Source organism: Chelonia mydas, chromosome 6, assembly GCF_015237465.2.
Source record: "Chelonia mydas isolate rCheMyd1 chromosome 6, rCheMyd1.pri.v2, whole genome shotgun sequence".
Lineage (NCBI taxonomy): Eukaryota > Metazoa > Chordata > Testudines > Cheloniidae > Chelonia > Chelonia mydas.
Genome location: NC_051246.2, coordinates 74,809,400 through 74,824,458, shown reverse-complemented (window position 1 = coordinate 74,824,458; position 15,059 = coordinate 74,809,400). Strand labels below are relative to the sequence as shown.

Sequence of the window (15,059 nt, the reverse complement as noted above, 5' to 3'; positions counted from 1 at the left end):
GGATCGGGCCCACCAAGTTAAATTAATCCCAGTTCACAGGGCTTGGACAAGATCATATGCAATACTTTAAACCCTATGTTAAGACCTTACGTGAGGCTAAATGGTGCGTGAGGCTTTGTCCAGCTCCTTGAAACTAAAATGAATTTTACCCTGCCACTTTCTCACAGACATGTGTATTATACATCATTACTAGCTACTATACCATCAAGGGTATAAAGAGACACTTCAGGCCAATATTTTCTGAAGACATCAATGTGTGCTCACATTTTCTTTCATATATCCATGTAATTCTCTCTCTGCTATTCTAAAATGCTGATTTCCTCATGAGGCTCTGAAAATTATTTTGATATTATGTATATAATATATTTTCCCACCTTAAGATTTAAGTTTTTATACAGGATAGGATACAAAAGGTAAACACACAATACTAGAATCACTGTTAAGAATTTACATTTTATGCCCAGCTGTTGAACCACCTGCCCGGTCAGAATGTTAATTAACAAACGCTTTCCACAGCTGTGCAGACAACCCTGATGACACTGATTCTCAAATTAAACAAAACTGTGTTTGGCTTGTGCTCACGAAAAATGGGTATGGCAGATATAACTAATGGAAAGGATATGAGTAGTGTACTGGTACTAAGTTCTGTGAAGCTGAAATAAAGAGAAACTGAACTATTTAAAAAGAACAAGGGGTACTTGTGGTACCTTAAAGACTAACAAATTTATTTGGGCATAAGCTTTCGTGGGCTAAAACCCACTTCATCAGATGCATGGAGTGGCAAATACAGTAGGCACATATATATAAATAAATATGTCGAAGGTGATGGATTTTCACCATCTTTTCATGTTTATGCGCACGCACACACACACACACACACAGAAAAGATGGATGAAAATCCATCACCTTCAACACTGCAGAAATCCTATATCTTCTTAGTAGGGTTCTCACTTATTACAAGCAGCTAACCAATGGAAGCCATATTTCAAAATGTAAAAAAAAGAACCCAAAACCCCACTAGATTTGTTATCCTTTGTATACAACATTCTTTTTATCAGTGCTCAGCAACAGGTCTTCAGAAGCTGAACATTTTTGAAGCAGTAACGACAATGCAGTTGACTAAACAAAGCTAAACTCAATGGTTTCCAGGAAACTGAAAGATGAAAGAATGTGGAAAGAAACTGCCATAGCTTCAAATGAAGAACAAGTGAACTAAGGTCAAATAGAAAATCAAAAAGAAATTCAACAAGGGCCTAGAAACCATGGTCAGATAAATTTCAGTTGGACTGAGATTTCAGAATGCATTTTTAACACAGCATACAATACATTCCTTGGTATATTATTTCACTAAGGACATTTTTTAAGAAGTTGCGAGGGGAAGTCACATTGCAAAGCCTGTAATGATTCTCACTTACTTAGAGCATAACAGTATAATTGATTTACTTTTATTTACTAAAATGATGACTCAACATTAAGGGGCACATGTTGCTTCCCTTTGTGGATTCAGCAGTTACCAGATCCAGCAGAACCAGGGAGATTCTAGTGCATGTGTATGCAAGGGCAAAGTTGGTGGAGGCTGTTGGGATTTTAGGAGATAACAGTGATGGAGCACCTAGTACTGGATGTCATGGACCCCAGCTCCACTGGGTTTCCCTGTGCTCTCTCACATAGGCACAGGTCAAGGGAGGTGAATGAGTCCACCAGCCACCGCTCCTTGCTGAAAAGGACCATAGCTCTTACTGAAAACTGTGCCACCTGGAAGAAAAATTAACTTTCCCTGCCCTCATAGATACTCAGCACCCAACCACACTTGGGATGACCAGAATCAGGATTTGGGGATAACTATGCTTCATGTGTGTTTCTGAAAGTGGTTCTTCAGTGCTTTTCCATGAAATGTCTTTGCAAAACTTTTTTTTCCTAAATTGCTGAAGGTCCATAGAGAATTAAATTCTCAATAGAACTAAATTATTTTTAAAGTTGCCTAATTAATTTTTAAAATGGCTTAGAACAGTTTCATCACACAACAGGTGTGTTTCAGAATGAGCAGTACCTGAAACAACAGATCTCAGACCTGAGAAAAGGAGTTAAACATACTGTTACAACAGCAATTTGTAGTGTTTGGTGCAATAGATTCTCTATACAAAAGGAAAATCATCATACAATTAGTTTTATATGCCACGTTCTTGTAGCCATGTTGGTCCAAGGATATTAGAAAGATAGGGTGGGTGAGGTAATGTATTTTATTGGACCAACTTCAGTTGGTGAGAGAGAGAAGCTTTAGAGCTTACACAGAGCTCTTCTGTGTAAGATTGAAAGCTTGAGTCCCTCAGCAACAGAAGTTGGTCGAATAAAAGATATTACTTCACCCACTCTCTCTCTCTAATTATGTTTATGACTGTGGCAAGCCATTTTTTAAACACACAGTACAGGACTGTGCACATTCTTACTACCTGAATCATCAATTACTTCTAGTACAGACATATCAAACAGGAATTTTATTTACTTGGGAATTTAATTTGTTATAACGCAAACAGATGTAATATCTTAATCATCAAATCAGTAATAAAAATCATACATTTAAAAATGTCTTTCATACAGAAAGATAAAGCTCTTTACAACTATGCATATAAGCATCACATCCCCTAAAGTTGAAATGCAGCCTCCTCTAAGGTGTAACATAGAAGTTCTTTTTAGAACACAGCCATATTACAGAACAATTTAGGGTAAAGTGAAGGAGAATACCCTATCCAAGTACAACAGGAATTTTAAACAGAGTATAATTATCCAAACTAGAATTTGAGTAGACATCAGGGCCGACAACCCTAACTTGTGAAAAGTTCCATGAGCTCTGCCATGATACAAGTAGTCATGATCAATGAGTACATTTTCACTTTGAACTGGGAATCACACCCCCATCTTGATTAGACATACTCACGTTAGCTCCCATCACCCTAGTGCACTAAAAGTGAAATATAGCCATAGCAGCATGAATTGTAGGATGAGCTACCCCCACTGAGTACATGCCTAGGGTCTTGGACGGATACACACTTAGGAAGGCTAGCCTGTCCCACCAGCTTGTGCTGCTGCTCAATAATGCTAGCTTGATGACAGCTGGTATGACTATGTCTACTCGATCTGGTAATCACATCCCCAGCTCCAAGTGTAGATGTACCCTCAATTTTATGTAATCAAAAGCACTTTCAGCAGCACAATCGTCCCTAACCGATACCTAGGCACTGCTTACTGAATTAGAGAGAAGGGTGCCACCTATTGAATAATGAACATTTTCTGAAAAAACTGAGCTTTCAGTGCAAAGTCTGACATCAAATACTGCCAGGGCCAAGCACTCAGTTTTGCGATGAAACTACTTGATGAAAAGTTAAAGAGCTGCTTCCCTAACTAAAGAGTGCTGCTATGCAAAATGACAGGTTTCAGAGTAGCAGCCGTGTTAGTCTGTATTTGTAAAAAGAAAAAGAGTACAGTCTCTAAGGTGCCACAAGTACTCTTTTTCTTGCTACGCAAAGTATGTCCAAAATTTTCAAACTTGGGTGCATAGGCAGCTAAGTAAACATGGTCTTATTTTTAGAGACACTGATTGAAAAGTCAAGTCACTTATATTTAGCTTTCTATATACAGACTGGATACCTGAACGTAGCCATCCAAGTTTGAAAATTTTGGCCTAAGACGTCTAGTTACAGCAGATGACATGTCATGATCTAGGAAAGCAATCATATTTATTAATACAGGGGTCTAAAATTAGGAGATGATTGATAATCCAAAAACTAGTGATTTACATATAACCTTAATCTTCTTGGTAGTGGATTGCCCCAATAATAAAGACAGACTGGGAAGTGGCCAGTTTTTGCATGTCATTATGAAGTATTCTATTTGAGAAAGTGACGCAACAAATTTGGCCAGTGCTATGATATTATTCCAAGAAGCTTTGCTTCTTAGGTGTTGTTTCCTAGAATGTCATTCATAATGACAAGATAAGTGGAGTATCTTTTGAAGGTTGATGTTCTTTCAATGAAGACGTATACTATTTTATTTCTATTATTTCGACTACTGGAAGGAAACCGCAACATAATTTACATTTGGATGCTTCCATATTTTATGCAGACAACCCAGAGAATTTATAAAATATGCCACATCCATATAATTTTGAAACTGTATGTCATAATTTCATTGTTATGCTACCAGCAACAGGTGATGTTAAAATTCAGTATTTCCTTCAGAAGTAGTTTTATGAACAAAATGTTCTGAAGTAGTTCTCACACTATGCAGTGAAGCTAACCCAGCCATGGCATACACATTACTACAGGCTGTTTCTATGTTGATAAATACTGTAAATAAAGAATCTGCTCTCGTCATATAAGGTTCTATACACAGACAATCCAGTCAAGGAAACATGTTTGGCATGTTACAGGGGTTTGCGTGCCATAGCAGATACCAAGAAAATACTGTGTTGTGCTGATCAAGCCTTGAAACTGAGCTATTAACATTCATAACATTCTAATGACTCAGTAGCCCATTACATTCCAAAGTGCAGTAATGTCCTGTTGTGGACCACCACACAGAGCTGCAGACACACTGCCTGGGATTATATTTACCTCATTACCAAGGGTCAGTGACGAGTGAGAGAGTAATGCACGGATCAGTGGCTGGAATGGATGTCATAGCATGGATTTATTTTATCAGTTCCCCAGCAGACCTAATTCAATTAAATTGAAGATTCACAAGATTGGCTTAAACTATTCGATTAACAATTACTTACATGCTAACCACAACGTACTAAGGTGGAAGTCAACCACAGCTTAGAAATTGAATAGATGAGGAGCTAAATATGTTGTCTTGCTGAAGTGGCACATACTTGGATGGAGTCTGAATCTCTCATTGTCTCTTTGGGTCTGATTCTGTACTATTTATGTAGGTAAACCTCACTGAAATCAGTGGGAATAAAAGAGTCAATTAGGCAAGCTTACTTTGCAACACCTATTTAAGGAATGCGAGATTAGGTCTTTACAGTGTGAGTTAGATGGAACGGTATACGGTATATCTCTCAAACTGGATTAATGTTGAAAGCAAGAGTGCTAAAAAGTCAGCCAAAGTTGGCAAGCAAGTAAGCAACAGCTGTTAATACAGCCTGTTGGAAGTTGTAATGTTTTTCTTTTTCCTTCTCCCTTTCTTTGTTTCCTGCTGTTTAATAAGGAATTTTCCCTATTACGTAAATAAGCTCCCTTTATTTTTGCTTCTGAAGAAACTTCAAATTCAGTTATTTTTCTTTATCATCCCCTCTTTTTGTGAAGGACCGTTGTACCCTCGGCTTAGGGCAGTGGTTCTCAAACTTTTGTACTGGTGATCCCTTTCACACAGCAAGCCTCAGAGTGCGACCCCCCCTTATAAATTAAAAACATGTTTTTATATATTTAACACCATTATAAATGCTGGAGGCAAAGTGAGGGGTGGAGGCTGACAGCTTGCAACCCCCCATGTAATAGCCCTGTGACCCCCTGGGGGGTCCAGACCCCCAGTTTGAGAACCCCTGGCTTAGAGTAGGTCTAAAGTGCAATTAAAAACCTGAGGCTGGAATGTGCCAGCTGACTCAGACATTCGGACTTGGGCTGTAGACCAGGCTCTAGGACCCTGCATGTTGGGAGGATCCCAGAGCTCGGGCTGTAGCCCAAGTCTGAGCATTTACACCACAATTAAACAGCACCTTAGCCTGAGCCCCACGAGCCCAAGTCAGCTGGGACTGGCCAGCCCCGGATGTCTGATTGCAGTGTAGCTATACCTTAGGCTGTTTGATCCTCCTGTGTCCACACTGTCACTCTCATGGCCCATTTGTGGCACTACTACAGAAGACCACAGCCACCTCTATACCCTCAATCAGTGACTGTGATATGCCCATTGTTCTCTGCCTCCACTGAGAACAGAGCTCCCTTTCCTCCAAGAGCTTCACACAGTAATTTCCCAAATATTAGACTTTGTTCAGCTTAAATTAAACAAAATAAGTATGTTTTGTCTTTTTTACCAAATAGAAGAAAACAAGAATAGAAAATAAAAGTTCTTACACATTTAACATGGAATTTACTATAAAATTCCCTAAACTGACACTAAAAAATTAAATTACTGAATATTTGTATAGTTCACCTTATTCCTCAGGTAGAGAATGAATTCATTCCTATAGTAACTATATGACAAACATGCAATATCTCTAGGAGTCTGACAGATCTCCCTAGAAGGAATGGTCTCCCATCTCCCAAGTTAAAAGAGTTATGGGGGGAAAGATCATTTGATCCCAAAATTTAACCTAAAAAGTCACAAAATACACATTAACTTTCAGATTTTTTTTTTATTCAGCCCTTTGTTTGAATACACAAATGTATAATTTATTTTCCTTTTACCCAGCATACTTCTTTTAAAAAAACAACTTTTTTTATCCAGCTGTTTAAAATGAACAAAAGGGAGTATATAATTGTCAGATCACCAAAATAAATCATTAACTTTCTCCAATTTTGTTTGGCTAAAAAGTACATCCTACACTTTTCTTGTACCAGTTCTCTTTTCATGTTAATTAAGAATCACACTAGCTCTGGGAAATATATTAATGTGCTGAATGCTAAATCTTTTAAAAAATTCTGACTCTTGCCCCTCTACCCACTCCCCACTTCTGCAAACCTTGGGGTAGCTACCTACACAGAGTGAGGCCACCCGACATCATATGATACTTAAACTACCAAAGATGATCTATCTAAGGCAGTGTCCACACTATTGACTGCCCCCTATTGTAGATGCAGCCCACACGCAACAGGAGGAAGAGTTTTTCTGTTGGTACAGGAACATCACTGCCCCAAAGGACGTTATCTACGTTGATAGAAGCCCTCTTCCATCGGCACAGCTGTTTTGTGAAAAAACACAGGGGTTTTTAGTCAGCATGGCTATGTCAGCCAGGGATGTGTATTTTTCACACTCCTGGCCGATGCAGGTATGCTGATGTAACTTTTAAGTGCAGACCAAGCCTAAGGTATTTATGTGGCCCACATTACTACAGTAACTGAGCATGTCACAATCTTTACGGTATTTATCTTCAAAGCACCTTTGTGAAATTGGTTAGTGCTATTATCCTCACTTTACAAATGGGGAACTGAGGCATGGAGAAACTAAAGATAGGATTTTCAAAATGTCTAAGTAATTTAGGAGCAGAGTCCCTTTGAAAGTCAGTGGGACTTGTGCTCCTAAATCAATGAGGCACATTTGAAAAATCCATCCAAAATCACTTGCCCAAGGTCACAACAGGAAATCTATGGCAGATGAGGGAATTGAATCCAGGTTTATGAGTCCCAGACTAGGACCCATATCATCTGACGAGCTTTCCTCTTTGGAACAAAGACATTGTGAGACAAAGAAGCAAAAAATTGAGTAAAAAATAATCCAGTTGTGGGACTTATTTTCAAAACAAGGGGCGAAAATTTCCTCTCACTTACACCAGTAGCATCTGTGATCAGTCAGTGAGGTTGTTCCAGTTTAACTTACAGGAGGATTTAGTCCATATTAGAAGTCAAAACTTCTGCAAACTTAAACACCCTTTGCACCAAGTTCTGGCTTCTTGTTACTGCCTTGAAAGCCCTGACTAATTCTGGCCCTCTCCAACATCACATGCAGCAGCGGATTTACCATGAAACAAACCATGCGCTGGCACAGGGCCCCCAACAACAAGGGAGCCCCCAAAATGGAGGACAAATATCTGGCAACCTGCCCCCGAATCCCGGCTGGCAGTGCAGCAGGGCTCAGGCAGGCAGGCTTCCCGCACCCAGCACCCAAACTACCTACCAGAGCCCACCCCCTCACTCCCTCCTGCACCTCAACCCACTGCCCCAATCAAGGTACCTCCCTTTATTTTAATTTAATCCCCTTAATTTATAATAGAGGAGGAGGATGAAGAAAAAAAGAATGAAAAATGGGTGGGGGAGAGAGAAGAGAGAAGAGACAAGAGAGAACGTTCTTTTTCTTCGCTGGGTCCTGAAGGGGGGGCCCCAAAAATGAAGCTGTGCACAGGGCCCACTAACTGTAAATCCACCACTGATCACATGCCATGCCTTCTGTTCTTCCAGAGATGCTGGCCTCATCCAACCATTTGGCAGCTTCTCACACAAACATTTCTGTTTCAGAGTAACAGCCGTGTTAGTCTGTATTCGCAAAAAGAAAAAGGAGTACTTGTGGCACCTTAGAGGCTAACCAGTTTATTTGAGCAGAAGCTTTCATGAGCTACAGCTCACTTCATCGGATGCATACTGTGGAAAGTATAGAAGACCTTTTTATACACACAAAGCATGAAAAAATGGGTGTTTACCACTATAAAAGGTTCTCTCTCCCCCCACCCCACTCTCCTGCTGGTAACAGCTTATCTAAAGTGATCACTCTCCTTACAATGTGTATGATAATCAAGGTGGGCCATTTCCAGCACAAATCCAGGGTTTAACACGAACGTCTGAGGGGGGCGGGTAGGAAAAAACAAGGGAAAATAGGCTACCTTGCATAATGACTTAGCCACTCCCAGTCTCTATTCAAGCCTAAGTTAATTGTATCCAATTTGCAAATGAATTCCAATTCAACAGTCTCTCGCTGGAGTCTGGTTCTGAAGTTTTTTTGTTGTAATATCGCAACTTTCATGTCTGTAATCGCGTGACCAGAGAGATTGAAGTGTTCTCCGACTGGTTTATGAATGTTATAATTCTTGACATCTGATTTGTGTCCATTTATTCTTTTACGTAGAGACTGTCCAGTTTGACCAATGTACATGGCAGAGGGGCATTGCTGGCACATGATGGCATATATCACATTGGTGGATGTGCAGGTGAACGAGCCTCTGATAGTGTGGCTGATGTTATTAGGCCCTGCGATGGTGTCCCCTGAATAGGTATGTGGGCACAGCTGGCAATGGGCTTTGTTGCAAGGATAGGTTCCTGGGTTAGTGGTTCTGTTGTGTGGTATGTGGTTGCTGGTGAGTATTTGCTTCAGGTTGAGGGGCTGTCTGTAGGCAAGGACTGGCCTGTCTCCCAAGATTTGTGAGAGTGTTGGGTCATCCTTCAGGATAGGTTGTAGATCCTTAATAATGCGTTGGAGGGGTTTCTGTGCCTCCTTCTACATTGAACCCTACAGCATAGAACATTTTTGAAAGACCTACTCTTTCCATAATCCAGCTCTCCTGAAGTCCACCTCTGCCTTATTGCCTTTGGGAAATTTTCTAACAATGACAACCCAGAGAAATAATTTGGAATAGTTTACCTGTCCTACTTAAGTTAACAAAAATTTTATTTATTTTTAACTGAACTTACAGTATACCCCTTTTTTCCTGCCTTCTGCGTGTTTGTCTGTCTTTAGAATTTGAGCTCCTTAAAACAGGAAAGCACCAAGTGCACTGTGAATACTATCATAAATAATAACACTACCAACAACTCCCCCTCCTCCTCTTTAGAAAGTAGTGATCCAGGTTAAGAATCTTGCTATCATTTTCAAGAATGCCCTTTCTGTACAAACCAGTGGTTCAAAATTGTTTTTCCCCCCAAGTGCACAGACCATTATTTAGCCTGTGATGATTTGACAACAGCATGCCATCCAAAGGGGCACACCAAACACTTCCATCAGGGGGAGAATGCTTAGTAGAGAATAACCTTGGTAAGAACATTTTGTTGCTTTGTAAATTTGGGGCGTAACAAATGACAACACCATCTAGCCAAATTCTTAATCAAATAGAAAAGTCTGCTCAGCAGTTCCAGGAGTTCCACCTTAATCCATCTGGTTATATACCAATAGCAAAACTTACTAACTAAATTAATTATATTTATCTGCTAAGCTGTTTCCTCCAGAATCTATTGTTTCCACATCTTCTTGCCCTGAAAAATACATAGAAACAGTCTATGTCTTTAATCTTTAAAGTGGGCACTAATAGAAATCTGGTAATTCATCTTTTTTTAATTGACAAGTATTTTAAGGTACCATGCTGAAACTGGCTGTGCTAATTTTTTAGTTTTATAAACCCATTTTCTTCATTTTTAAATGATTTTCGCTTGCTTTTTGCAATATGAAAGACTGACAAAACTAAAAGGCCATACAGGGAAAACCGTGAAACTGACTATATTCAAAAGGTTGTTAAATGAACAAAGTTGGAAACTAATAAATTACTTTTCACCAGTCTCTTCCAGTTACCGTTATTTATGAGATTACTCACAATAGTAGGTAGAAGAATTCTGGATTGATGTAAACAAAAATTACTTTTATTGAGGTTTCTTTTTTAGCATTCCATCAGTGGTTATCACTCATCATCATCTGTCAACTGCAGAAATGAGCCCTCTCTCCCTCCAAGCTCCATCCTCTGTATTGTTAATCTCCATACAAGAGACAGATACAATCAGTGTCTTCATTTTACTTTTAAATCATACGTTCTAGACTACACTCAGACCATTGTTCTTGGGACAGAGATTTCCAGGATGACAGGCTTATACATGAGACTTCTTGCACCAATTTTTTCCCACTCAACTTGAGAAATGCTTGTTGAATCAACTATGCTGAAAGACCTCCCAGCTAGAAAGACAAGGTGGGTGAAGTAATATATTTTATTTGACCAACTTCACTTGGTGAAAGAGACAAGCTTTCAAGCTACACAGAGCTCTTCAGGTCAGTCAGAAACCATCTACAATTTATTTTATAGAAATCAGTTTTCCTGCATCAAGTTACCCATGCCGGTTTTCCCTCTGCTCAGTTTCTTGTCCACTCTAGTGCAATGGTGAATTACAGTTTAGCCCTCAAGCAACAGCCTAGGAAAACACCTCCCCTTTCAGCATAAAACAAGAGTCCAAACAAAAACACATGTCCAAAACTTCAAAGAAACAAGTCTTTCAGCCCTAGGCTTAAACAATAGCCCCACCAGTGTCTGTCCTGGTCTCCCCGTGTTGATGCCATAACTAAAAGGGCACCTTCTCCAGAAATTCTGGCAGGGCCGTAAGTAAGAACCAGTAACAACGAGTCTCCAGCCCACACCAGAATCATATTGTCCCCGGCCTTTTTATTTCATCCCTCCCCAGAACTTCCATGTATTACCTCTTTACATGCCTTTTTCACAGCTCTTCATGGGCTGATAGCTTCCCTGCTTCTCTTGGCAAAGAGTCCCACACCATGTCTAACCTCTCTCTCCAGAGTGCTTCTCCAGCAAGCAAGTTCTGATGTCCACAATTCAAGAAAGATGTTGATAATTGCACAGGGCTGAGAGTAGAGCCACAAGAAAGATTGGAAAACAGGCCTTACAGTGACAGACTCAAGAAACTCAATCCCTTTAACGTAAAGAGACAAAAGTGACTTGATCACAGTCCTTAAGCAACTACAGGGGGAACAAAACTTTGATAATGGGCTTTTCAATCTAGCAAAGGTATAACAAGATTCATGGCTAGAAGTTGAAGCTAGATAAATTCACACTAGAAATAAGACACAAAATAGAAAAAGTCATTAACCATTAGAATGATTTACCAAGGATTGTGGTGGATTCTCCATCACTGGCAATTTTTAAAATCAAGATTGGATTTTTTTCTAAAAGACATGCTCTTGTTCAAACACAAATTAATTCAGGGAAGTCCTATGGTCTGTGTTATAGAGGTAAGACAAAATAATCACAATGGTCCCTTCTGGCTTTATAATCTATTAACAAAAATAAGCAGCTGTTCTTCAACTCTGAGAAACGTACCCTAAACAAAATCTCAGAACGTTGCAGTTCACCTAGCATTAACTTTGCTATTACATTGCTTTCAAACTATAACAGAAAAATGCGTCCACAAATTAGAGTTAAAAGGGCAAGAAGTCTGATATGTTGTTTGGAAGATGCATGTGATCACCCAGGTTTGGGCTTGTTGTCAACCCTTGCTCTATGTTTTAGGCATAAATACAATATACTTTGTGGTTAGAGGATCTTTGTAAATTTCATTTCTCTTTCCCCCACTTCTCTTACCCCAAAATAATTATTGTTAAGACTGAGAAATTATGCAGTTTTTTCCTAAAGTGTTACTGAGTTGCAATTCACGTTTTATACATTTACTAACATTTTAACTTTCTTGCCTCCTATTGGTCTTCAGGTACTGTATTGGGCTAGGTAAAGAATTGTCAGTTTTTAAAAAAAAAAAAAAAAAATCATATGAATTAAACAAAACTAGATCATAGTGTCAATGTTAGAGCACAATGAATTACTTCAAACACATGTGAAGAAGCTACACTAAATTCTATAAGTTATTAGAAAGTACTTAAAATATTTACTTCTTTATGTGTATATAGTGGTCACTCTTGAAAGGCTTCTTCCATTCTAAAAGAGAGTTTGAGAGATATTCCCTATATATAAATGGGGAGTATCATTAGAACTGGGAATCTCTCTCAAAACTAGAGAAACTTATCATATATTTCTTCTTTTGGAGTTAATTTTATAAGCATATGTAATTATAAACTCCAGCACAGCTTTCAAGTTTAAACTTACAAGATTTCCATCCAGATTTTTCAGCTGTTGATTAATCTCTTTAAGTCGGTTTTGTTGCTCACGTTGCTCACGTGTGTCTTGCAGGGCCTTCTCACCTGGAACTGCTTCCAGACTTCTATTTGCATAAGCCAGAGATTCCTGACAAAAGTAAGAGTGGACACAGCTAAAACATCTTAAAATATATGCTTTAAAGCAGAAAAAAAGCTAATTAGATCTTTACAGAAAAAAGTGAGAGAACACAAATATTTATGCATAATTGGTTAGTTTCACATTTTGGTCAATGTATGTTAATAGTATTTAAATATTGAACAGGATTTTTTCCACAGAGTATTAACTAACTCTGTTCAAACTTGTAAAGGAGAAGAACAAACATTCATATTCAAGATTTCCATTCTAAGAATTACAGAATTTATATTCTATAAAAATATTTAACAGTAGAGGGAGGATTTTTCAACAGCACACAGCACTGGTCTAAGTCCAGTTGACTTCAGTGGGACCAGTCAGGGCCAGCCAATGCGGAGTACTTTTCAAAATCTCACTTAAAATGTTTCTCTCCGATTCGAAGCCTGAGGAAACAGCCTTTGCACAGTGGATCTATGTGGGGACATGAGACACAAAACCCATTCTCTAACCCATAGCCAAGCCATGCGGCACACATGCAGCTGGACTGCAACCACTACTACAGTGCAGAGCTGAACAATTTTACAAATATTCCGTAGCCTGGGACCAGATTCTAACATTCTTACACACAGTGAGTATGACCTTAATTACGGAAATCAACTGGACGATTCGCGGGATTAAGGGAATATTCAATGTGAGAAAGACCAGAATGGAATCTACCCAACTGGGAATGCTAAATATTGACAAAATTGCAAATCTACAATTGACAAAAACAGGGTCTGCCTTTGGCAACCAAGGATTTAATATAAGAATCCAAGTCATAGAGTAGTCAAAGTAACAGCAAAAAAATTTGCCAAACTCTAATTACCTTTAACCCAAGAGAGTATGCCGAACTATTTAAATAAAATCCTAGTCGAATTAATCACTCTTATTTTCAAAAGCAACTCGTCCATTCCTGATTAACATATATTCCTCAGTAAAGGAAACTAAGTACTATACTTAACTGGAAAGAAGGACAGTTTTCTAGATTTAATCATTCAGATGAAAACTTCTCAGCATACAGGCTACAGTTTGTAAAAAGTGTGACTGTGTTAAAAACAATATATTTTCTGGTCAAAATGCATATGACAAATAAGTGACTCTGGGACTTTAAACCATAACATCAGTGAATCATGCAATATGGAGTTTATTTCTCAGCGTGAGTATTTGAAAATACAAGAGCTATCACACAATGGCTCCCAGTATCACAATTCCAAGAAATCTCACGCAGAGCGGAAAGAGGTATAAGAAGAGCCATCTATAGAAGCCTGGAATCTCCCCAAACTGAGCCAGTTTAACCCTCAATAGGGTGAACTATCTTCAGCCAAGATTCTCAACAATGACTATCTAAGGTTACATAGCTAAATATGCATTTAGGTATCTACATAAGTGGACTGAAGTCAATAGGCATGTATAATTAACATCTATGCAGATGTTATAATATCAAGAACTTGCACCACTTCTCTCTATTTCTATACATTAATTCAATGTACCAGTATATCATCTTCATATTTTCAATATGAATGGAGAAGTGGCTCAAGAAACCAATAATAAAGATTAAAAGTTACTCCTCTTCAGGCACAGCATTTATTGGGAGTTGATGTAGGGCTTTTTTTTCCCCCCTCCCATGACTGCAAGGTAAGAAAACCCATTTATTATGGTAAAATAGAAAAGATTGTGACAACTTTACATTTTCTTACAAATTACACCTATTTCTGCAATGAAGTCAAATTTCTAAATCCACCTTTATAATCTGCATACTTACAGAGATAGTGCCAGTTCTATGGGTACCATTCAGTGTGGATTATAGCTGTGATTATAATTTGTTTAGGAAAATAACTAAGTTTTTAAGATACAGAGAGAGAGAGAACACAGAGTTAGTGGTACTGCAAGGTCACTAAATGTTATATTGTATTTCCCATTCATTTGCTTCACTATTTTATTTGGGGTTTTGAGTATATGGATGGCAGGTGGATATTCTTATATGAATTTAGACTTCAATGAACAGAGCTCAAATTCCATGTAAAGCCACTAAAATGTTTATCATCTCAATATGACATAGCTTTAAAAGGGTAATGATGAGAGAAGCCACACAACTCAAAAGTTACTGGCTCCAAGTTCTTTTTTTCCCTTTGTACATTGTCTTGAACAAGGCTTTTTACTGGCCTTGGCCCTGATCCTGCAAACACTTAGACACATGCTTCACTTCATGCTCATGAGAAGTCCCACATGCATAAGTGCTTGGAGGAAAAATAATAGATGTGGAAGGCAACTGTGTCATATTTCCGTCCTCGCCTCCCTCATTTCACCCCACTATAGTCACTCAACATGTTTGAGTCTTGTTGCTTCTCTGGTATATGCTATATGGTCCTATGAGGAAGAAGGCATA

General features: G+C 38.7%; 1 protein-coding gene across 4 annotated transcripts in view; it reads right to left on the bottom strand.

Annotated features, from left to right (window-relative positions):
• Positions 1 to 15,059, bottom strand: part of FSIP1 (fibrous sheath interacting protein 1) — a 185,998-nt gene that overhangs the window by 111,821 nt on the left and 59,118 nt on the right. For all 4 annotated transcript variants that reach the window (XM_043550037.1, XM_043550036.1, XM_027831481.3 and 1 more), the window contains one exon: positions 12,512 to 12,649. In XM_043550037.1, coding sequence (XP_043405972.1) covers positions 12,512 to 12,649 — 138 coding nt within the window. The remainder of the gene's footprint in view (positions 1 to 12,511; positions 12,650 to 15,059) is intronic.